This window comes from Anopheles bellator, chromosome X (assembly GCF_943735745.2).
Source record: "Anopheles bellator chromosome X, idAnoBellAS_SP24_06.2, whole genome shotgun sequence".
NCBI lineage: Eukaryota > Metazoa > Arthropoda > Insecta > Diptera > Culicidae > Anopheles > Anopheles bellator.
In genome coordinates, this window is record NC_071287.1 from 10,495,790 (window position 1) to 10,505,662 (window position 9,873).

At 50.6% G+C, this 9,873-nt stretch overlaps 1 protein-coding gene across 1 annotated transcript; it reads left to right on the top strand.

The window, feature by feature from the left end:
- The first annotated feature begins 563 nt into the window (after window positions 1–563).
- Window positions 564–5,950, top strand: LOC131213729 (irregular chiasm C-roughest protein-like). Its single transcript, XM_058207844.1, has 6 exons — window positions 564–957; window positions 1,035–1,564; window positions 1,637–2,422; window positions 2,494–2,753; window positions 5,108–5,373; window positions 5,469–5,950. The coding sequence occupies exons 1-6, from the start codon at window positions 564–566 to the stop codon at window positions 5,948–5,950; spliced, it is 2,718 nt and encodes a 905-aa protein (XP_058063827.1).
- Window positions 5,951–9,873: the final 3,923 nt, after the last annotated feature.

Consider the following 9,873-nt stretch of genomic DNA (forward strand, 5'->3'; position numbering starts at 1 on the left):
CTCTTCGTTGACCTCCATTGTTAACACCCTGTAACTCACAAACGAATGGAGCAAATAATAAACAGTGAAAACAGTAGTTTTTTAAGTGTAAAGTATCAGCTTTAAAACGAGCCAAAACTTGAAACTGTACGATCGATATCTCACGAGATACGATCAATAAGCCCGAAAAAATTATGGATTCATTAGCCAACCTAATGTATTCGAAAACTGTAAAATGCCAACTCTTTAATTTCGGGACTACACAATAGAGTTCTGCACTGTATTCAGATGTTTTAGACTCGGGAGAGTAGATGAAACTTTTGTGACCTGTGTCCGGAGTCGTGACGCTGACTTCTGGACGCTCCCTCTTGCGAGAGCTCCACGAACGTCGGTACCAGAGATATCACTGGACATGTCATTCCTGGAAGATACTAATAGGATATATTTTCTTTCTTTCTCTCTTTCTCTCTCTCTCTCTCTCTCTTTGGTGAAGTGACAGAACACATATCATTACCCAGGTGCCCCCCAGGTGAGTGCCGGGGAGGAGAGATTCAAAACGTGGCTCAACCACGACGACCATCACGATGAACTTCGGCGAGCGGCGATCGACGACGACGACGGTGGCGGTGGCGGCGACGACGGCCAGCGTCATCAGGGCAGCGGTGTGGTCGATTGCCGCCCTGGTGGCCCTGGTGGGCGGTGCGGTGGACGGGACGCAGCGGTTCGCGATGGAACCGCAGGACCAGACGGCCATCGTTGGCTCGCGGGTGACGCTACCGTGCCGGGTGGAATCGAAGGTGGGCGAACTGCAGTGGACGAAGGACGACTTCGGGCTGGGGAGGTTCCGCAACTTGAGCGGCTTCGACCGCTACTCGATGGTGGGCAGCGACGAGGAGGGCGACTACTCGCTCGAGATCTACCCGCTGATGCTGGAAGACGAGGCCCGCTACCAGTGCCAGGTGGGGCCCGGTAAACACGGTAAGTGACGCGCCCGGGAGTTTTACGAGGGGGGGCTCTGTAGTAGATGCTGATGCTGTCTCCTCTGCACTAAGCAGGAATGCTGGGCATCCGGTCGAAGTTTGCGACGCTCACGGTGCTGGTGCCGCCGGAGCCGCCGAAGATCGTGCAGGGCGACTTCCTGGTGACGACCGAGGACCGGGAGATCGAGCTGGAGTGCGTGTCGGCGGGCGGTAAGCCGGCGGCCGAGATCACGTGGATCGACGGCCACGGCACGGTGCTGACCCGCGGCATCGAGTACGTGAAGGAGCCGATGACGGACACGCGCCGCTTCACCGCCAAGTCGATCCTGAAGCTGACGCCGAAGAAGGAGCACCACAACACGTCGTTCACCTGCCAGGCGCAGAACACGGCCGACCGGACGTACCGCTCGGTGCGGCTCCAGCTCGAGGTGAAGTACGCGCCGAAGGTGAGCGTGTCGGTGGTGGGCGGCGCGCTCGCCGGGGGCCGCATCCTCGAGGGCGCCGAGGTGCGCCTCTCGTGCCACGCCGACGCCAACCCGAGCGACGCCACCTACCGGTGGTACCGCGGCGACGAGCTCATCGCCGGGGACTACACAACGGAAATGGTAAGTGTGCTGCGACGGCGAATGCGCTCTAGGCATCCTTCTCACCCCCCGGGGGTGTGCTCGTCCACACAGATCATCCACAACATCTCGAAAGAGTACCACGATGACGTCATCAAGTGCGAGGTGCACAACGCGGTCGGCAAGAGCGAGGAGAGCGAGGTCCTGGACATCAGCTACGGACCCACGTTCCGCACCCGGCCGCAGTCGGTCGAGACGGAGGAGGACGCGAAGGTGACGCTCAGCTGTGACGTCACCGGGAATCCGGCGCCGGAAATTTTCTGGGTCCACGAGGAGACGGACCGGATCGTGTCGAACGCGGCCAACCTCACGCTGACGGCGACCCGGGACACCGCCGGCACCTACCTGTGCAAGGCGAGCGTCCGCGGCTTCCCGGACATCGAGGCCGCCGCGGCCATCTACCTGAAGGGAGCGCCGGCGATCCGGTCGCCCCGCCAGCAGACCGGGGCCGTCAACGACAACGCGCAGATCCAGTGCGACGCGGTGTCGGTGCCGCGCGCCCGCCAAGTACTGTGGACGTACAACGGGCTCGAGGTGAACAACGAGAACGACTACACGATCCTGGAGAACCACTCGCCCGAGGGCGTCCGCTCGACGCTCATCATCAACAACAGCCAGCGGCAGCACTTCGGGGTCTACAACTGCACCGTGCTGAACGAGTACGGTGCGGACTCGCTGGAGATTGAGTTCACGCCCCGGGAAACGATCCTGCTGCCGACGATCATCATCGGCTCGATCGTCGGCTTCATGCTGGTGGTCGTGGTGCTGATCGGCATCACGCTCTGCTGCTGTGGCCGGCGCGGCAAAAAGAAGCTCCCGCCGGCCGACGTTATCCAGGATGTAGGTCGCATCCAGCTAGGCGCCCCCGGTACCGCTATCTAACGCCCTCTGTTTCTTTCGCCCGTTCGTAGCACTATATCCCGGAGAAGACGTGCAAGGACACGGACCGGGCGTCGAACGTGAGCGACCTGAAGATTGACCGCGATCACGAGTACTCCGAGACGTGCTCCGGAACGGACAGCATCGTGACGCGCCTCGCCATGTCCAGCGGGGGAAGCAGCAACAACAGCGCGGGCGGAGCAGCACCCCCGAACGGAGGCAGCCGTGGAGGTGGTATCGGTGGCGGCGGCGTTCCCCTCGCTGGCCCTGTTCGCATCCCGAACGACTATCGGTAAGTGTCGGTTCTCCGACGACCCGTGGCGGGCGGGTGCTATGCTCTATAGGGTGATTCATCGAGTGTTTTGAATCACCGATTAGTTGACTTTTGAAACTCATCGGGATCCAAACACTAGATGCAACACCCCGCATCTATTAGGTCTAGAACATAATTCTTGCCGTTTTAAAGCTCAATAAATATAACACATTTTTTAATGATATATGTGTTTGATAGCTACTGTCATTACGCATCTAACGCACTATAGATTGTTTGGTCAAAGTGTAAACAACACCTTTTTTACGCATTTGAACACGTCAAGTTTTGTTCATGGTAAAGTGTTTTTGCGAGGAGTACTTTTTCATCACTTAAATATTAGGAGTATGCGTAGAAATTTATCGTTTTTTTACCAAATTGAATCGTTTATTGTTCAAAACTCTTAACAAACTAGTCAATCGAAGTAGTGTCCGTCGCTAGCCACTACTTTTTGCCATCTTTCTGGCAATTGTCGGATTCCATCGCGGAAGAATGCCTTATCTTTTAAGGCGATCCACTGATCAATCCAATTTTTACAATCTTCATACGAAGTGAAGCGTTCCTCAGCTAATGCATGTGCCATTGACCTGAAAAGATGGTAATCCGAAGGAGCCAGATCCGGGGAATACGGCGGGTGGGGTAGGACCTCCCATTTCAGCGTTTCAAGGTATGTCTTTACTGGTTGCGCGACATGCGGCCGAGCATTGTCGTGCTGCAGAATGATCGTGTTATGCCTTTGGCCATATTCTGGCCGTTTCTCCTTCAATGCTCGGTTCAAACGCATTAGTTGGAGTCGGTAGCGGTCTCCGGTAATTGTTTCATTTGGCTTCAGCAGCTCATAATAAATTACGCCACGCTGGTCCCACCAAATGCAGAGCAGAAGCTTGGATCCATGGAAGTTCCGCTTGGCCGTCGATGCTGTCGCATGACCCCCATGGGTATCCATACGATTTTTTGCGCTTGGGATTATCATAATGAACCCACTTTTCATCGCCAGTAACTACTCGATGCAAAAAACCTTTGCGGGTGTGTCGTTGGAGCAGTTGTTCACTCATGCACAAACGGCGTTCCACATCCCTTGGCTTCAACTCGTAAGGCAGTCAGTTTCCCAGCTTTTGGACCATTCCCAACGCTTTCAAACGTCTGGAAATTGTTGTTTGGTCCACTCCACATGCAACTGCAAGCTGTTGTTGTGTTTGGCACGGGTCATCTTCCAGCAATGCTTCCAACTCTTCATCTGCGAACGTCTTCGCTGGTCCCGGGTGCTCCTTGTCCTCAGTGCAAAAATCACCACTTTTGAAGCGCCGAAACCAATTACGACAAGTGGCTTCGCATATAACAGCATCGCCATAAGCCTCCTGAAGCAACCGGCATGCTTCGGCTGCAGTTTTCTTCAGATGGAAGTGATACAACAACACTTCCCGCAAATGACGCTTTGTTGGCTCGAATTCGCACATGGTTTCGTGTTAATAACAATCTCACAATGGAAAAATTGACAAATGTGATGATGCAGATTTGTTGACAGATGCCTAAGCTTGACATTTGACAGTTATTTGATGACATTCGTGCCTTCTATCCAACAGTAGCGCCCCCTATATGTAAACGATAAATTTCTACGCATACACCTAATATGAAGAAAACTGCTACCGAAAGTCATCAATTTTTAATGGAAGTTTATGGGGCACTTGTTCTTACTGACAGAATGTGTCGAAGGTGGTGAAAAATTGACAGTATTGCTCGATCGGAATGCATGCCAGATGCAAAAAGAACTTGCAAAAATGCTAGAAGTTCACTACACGACAGCCTCAGTGCCATAAAACGCTTTGGCCATAAAACGACGAGAATCGGATAAAAGACATGATGAGTTGATTTTTCAAAATGACAAAATTACCATACATCACAAAACCGGTTAAAACCTTTCGCGAAAATCTCAGATGCGGACTGTTACCCCCGCGCTGTATTCACCAGATGTTGCTCTTTCGGAATAGTATTTGTTCCGTTGCATGAGTAACGATTTGGTAGCACAGTGGTTCACTTCTTATGAAAGTATTGAAAAATGGATCTCCGAGTGGATCGCTCCTAAAGATGCGGAGTTCTATCGACACGGAATCGAGGAATTACCTGGAAGATGGAAGAAAGTAAAAGCTAACGACGGACAATACTTTTATTAAAGTACTCATCAGTTTTGTTGTTGTAGTTAGGACACAAATGTCGAATAGAAACGGAAAGAGTGAAGTCCTAGACTTAATACGTACAGACCGACATTGGATCCACCAGATCAGTCCGACTTAATTCTTTACACCCCCGGGAACCTTTTTGTTGATCTACTCGAGCAGCTACTCGGGCGACTACTCGGACGGCATCGGCACGCTGCAAGCCAAAATCGGCCAGAGTAACGGTGGCTACGTCCAGTACGTGGACTACGCGCACGACTACAACGTGCCAATGCTGATGCCCGGCGCCGGCCAGCTCCCGAACGGGAACCTCTCGCTGACGCGCGCAAACCCACGCGAACTCCGTCAGGACAACGGACTCCCGAGCATCCAGAGCGGCCTCGGTTCACTCTCGTCCGGCATGGGCTCCCTGTCCAGCGGGCTGCTGAGTAAGTATCGCTCTCTCTCTCTCTCTCTCTCACTCCCCAACGATGTCCTGCCAACTTTGTCTAACCTGGTGTCGCACCGTTGTGTCGGTCCACAGATCCTGCCCATATTAACGCACCCAGCAGCATCGATCCACGGTACAGTGCCACGTACGGGAATCCGTACCTGCGGAGCAGCTCCACCCATCTGTCGCCGCTGCCACCGCCCAGTACGGCCAACCCGGCGGTCACGCCAGCACCCCCGCCGTACAGCGCCAGCGCCCGGCACCCGCCGACCAGCTCGCGGCTGACCATGGGCGTCAACCTGGGCGTCAACTGCAACGGGTCGGGCAGCATCGTCGGCATCACGTCCGGACTCACCAGCCCGGAGTCGATCCGCTCCGTCAGCACGGGCAGTATGAACCCGTCCGGTGGTCCTGCGGCGGTACCCCAACAGCAGCAGCAGCAGCAGCAGCAGGCTCAGCAGCAGGCTCAGCAGCAGCAGCAACAACAGCCAGTAACCGGAAGCCCTGGGCCCGGCCAATTCATTCTGCCATCGAACGGGGACATACGCAAGGGGGCGCTCGCTACCCACGTCTAGCGACACTGCGTACCACCCACACACACACCCAGCAGCGGATCGCTCTCGACTCCAGCTCAGACTCCACTACCACTACTAGAGCGGGATCAGGTAGGCAAAGTCGCCATGTCCTAGACCCCGATGAAACACATACAAACCATAGATACCAATGCACGTTGGCTGGCCGTTTCAAGTCCTGTTGACCGTGCGCGGAGCACGCAGCACGTGGACTCTGCCTCCGCCGAACCGTCTGCCTCCCTGGCTCCCTCCCAAGCTGGCGCTGGTGCCAAAATCGAACTATAACGACAAACTTTCGGGGGAGTTTCGGCCTGTGGAAGAGTGTCGGTCCATTCGGCGGGGTGGTTTTGACCAGGGCATCTCCTAGTATTATAGAGTGGAACGTGGAAATGGTTACGATGTCAGGAGTCACGGAGGGACCTCTTTCGACTCCGTGGCTCCAGGTGGGTCCTGGAGCGGTGGCAGAGTGGTGGGACCCTCACTCATCAGCACACATATCCTGTTTGCATTGTTTCTCCACGCTTACACTGCATCGAGGGCCTACTGGAGGTCCTTGGCCCGCCATTCTCGAGTCAGTGCGACCGTGTCCGTGCCGGCCCTGGACCAACTCTGCGACTTGTTGTTCAGCGACATCATCCAACGACTTTGCTGCTTGCTGCTGAATCTTTGCAGCCTTTTTTTCGCTCTTTATTTTGTTTTACACAATTTGTTATATTTAACCGTTTTAGTATTAATGTGTGGCCTTATTAAACGCGAAAACACGAAAATCCTGCATGAAAATCATGTGTCAGCATAGGAAAAACTCCCAACCGTAGTAGACACGCATTCTCCCCCTCAAGTGTGTGTATGTGTTTGTGCATGCAGACATGGATAGCCTGGAGCCTTGGAGTCTTGGGTGCGTTCGCTGAGGGAATCTTTTAAATCGGAGTTAGCAAAGCGGAGTGCTTTTGGGCTTAGCAGATCAATTAAAACACTAGACAGGGGATACTTTGTCCTAAAGAGACATAGAGTAAAAGGGAGAGAGAGAGAGACAGGGAGGGATGGAGAGAAGAATGTGACAAAATAGCGGTGAAGGAGGAAAGTGAAAACAAGTGGTTTTGAACGGCAGAAAAAGAATATACAAGCTTAGCTTTAAACTAGTTTTAATCATCTAAGCCACACATGTAAATGCCACGAACGCCATTTAAAATCTCTTCATAAAACGAACAGACCATTTTAACTCATATACTACTATAGCGGCAAAGGTACATCCGCTTGTTATGCGCTAGTTATGCGATGCCGGAAGTAGAAAGAGAGAGAGAGAGAGAGAGAGAGAGAGAGAGAGAGAGAGAGAGAGATTTCGTGTGAGCAAAAGAATGGGAGAGAACTACTTTCTCCTCGCAAGTAGAGCCACGCACCATCGCGCGACCCGTCGCTTCTAGTACCCAATCTGCCGGAGCACTAATACTGTCTTCTGTTTTTATTTCGCGCGCTACGGGTTCTCCGGACTCGACGTGGGCTTTCGTCCGCCGTGGGTTGGTTTGTTGGTTCGGACATTTGTGATTTACCTCTGGCCCGCGAAGCGCACACTAGAGCACAGGCGTTTCAATTGGTAGAGCCCCGGGACAGGGCGAAACGGGCGAACAAAAACAGACGGTAGAGTATGGAACCGGGTCCTCCTGCCAGTGGATTGTTAGTAACCCCACGATGCCCAACGCGATGCCGGCGAGTAACGGCGAACGAGGAGGGGGGAGCCTACGAAATCGATGCTGCACACTTCGTCCTGGCGCTCCGTAGCCACGTGGCCGTTGCGTGCATGCGCTGGGGTAGGTTGCAGTATGTGAAAAAATATACCAAATTATGTGCTAAGAAATTAAAGCTAACTATCTCCTGTAACACACTTAGTAGTTAGCTAAGAGTTGAGTAAGTTTTCTGTGTTCTGCGCTAAAGCTTACGTTTGGGGTTTCACGCACAGTGAAACCCAAGAGGAAGAAAATGCAGAGAAAAAATTATTAACTTCGGTGCCTTGCTCCTCCTTCCACGTGGTTTTGAGAACCAAGCAATACTCTCTCTCTCTTTCTCGACCAACTCTTACCCAAAAATCCCTGACCCACAACTCGACGTTCACCTCAACCGCGACCTACTGAATGACCAATGAGTACCGGCAAAATGTTGAACTTAAACGATGTCTCTGGGACCGTTCTTGTGCAGTCTCGGAATCCCCGAATGCGTTGTGCGTAGTAACAGCTTCAAAGAATTCGACTCAGCAATGCTCACTTTGAAAATGTAGCCTTAGCGAACAGTATTTATCATATTTTTAAGCGGTGCAAATAGTACAGCAAGAGTCGACCAAGTCCAAAAAGGTTGTTGCAATGCCTGGACGATCCCGAACTAGCAGCTGCTTAGCCCGCTAATATGGGCATGATCTTTGAATGCCACTTTGGCTGACCATCTGGGTCTCACGCCATCCAAACGAGGAGTTTGGATCTTCTAGAAGCCACTGAGACATGTTTTGTGGCAAGAGATCAATTTGCATGAAGCAGGAGAAACTTTCTATTGACCAAGAATTGACCGATAGTTTTTGGCGTACAGTAGTTAATGTGTGAGCTGAGCTCGCGGAGATCGCATGAGAGAGGTGGGATTTGAAGTGGGAAGTAGGAACGAAAAAAAAGACTCCCCCCCCCCTCACCCTTCCAATAGCATGAATCTTGGACCTCGTCCCGAAAATTCGTCCCGTTTTGCGCCTCAATTCCGAAAAGTGTATCATGTTATAGGCGTTACGACCGTTATGTTTTTGAGTTTGTGTTTGTGACCTGAAACCGGCAGAGAATGATTGAGCCAGAAAGAGAAAAAGAGAACGAGCTAGAGAGAGAGAGAGAGAGAGAGAGAGAGAGAGAGAGAGAGTGTAATTGAGGTGAATAAAGTGTAAATAGTATGAACATCTCATCGCATTATAAGCCACATCTATCAAACACATTTGCAATCAAGTGAATTACGAAAAAATGAAAAAAACGATATAAAGCATATACTTATTTACGCCAATATTTGTAGATACGTAGATATATGAATGCCAACATAGTACCGCGTGATTTGCGTTTCAGTATGTAAGCATATTATATAGATATATACAGATATACAAATAGAATATACACAGAACATATCTATATACATATATATATATATATATATACATACATATATATATATAGCTATATATAAATATAGCATGCTTTTAGATAGAAAATTGAGAATAGTAAACAAAACGTAAGAGAGAAGGTGAGCAAACTGTACATAACCTTCATACAAAGATACATTTGCATTTGGCATAGCAAATATCCAGCGCTAGGCATCTCGTGAGTTATATCTTAACTACGACGATATCAGCGACAAGGATAATTATTATTACGAAAATCGTGAAATATTACTACTATAGCTTATGGGTGGGAGAAGGAGGGCAAACTGTACATAACCTACATACAAAGACACATTTGGAAGATTGCAAATATCCAGGCGCTAGGCATCTCGTGAGTTATATCGTAACTACGACGATAGCAGCGACAAGGATAATTATTATTACGAAAATCACGAATTATTATTACTATAGCTTACGGAACGTCATAAGCTAGAATAGAAAAGAAGGGCAAACTGTACATTACCCCTTATTACAAAGAGACATTTGGCAGATCGCAAACATCCAGCGCTAAGCATATCTTGTGAGTTATACCTTAACTACGACGAATGCAGCGCCAAGGATAATTATTATTACGAGAACCGTAAAATATAATTACTATAGCTTACGGAACGTCATGAACGATAGATAGAAAACCAATAGTGAGTAACTCCGAGAAACGAGAGAACGAGAGGCGTGAACAAGAGCGAAAGAAGAGCGAAAGAAGAGATAAAGAGAAAGAGAAAGAGAAAGAGAAAGAGAAAGAGAAAGAGAAAGA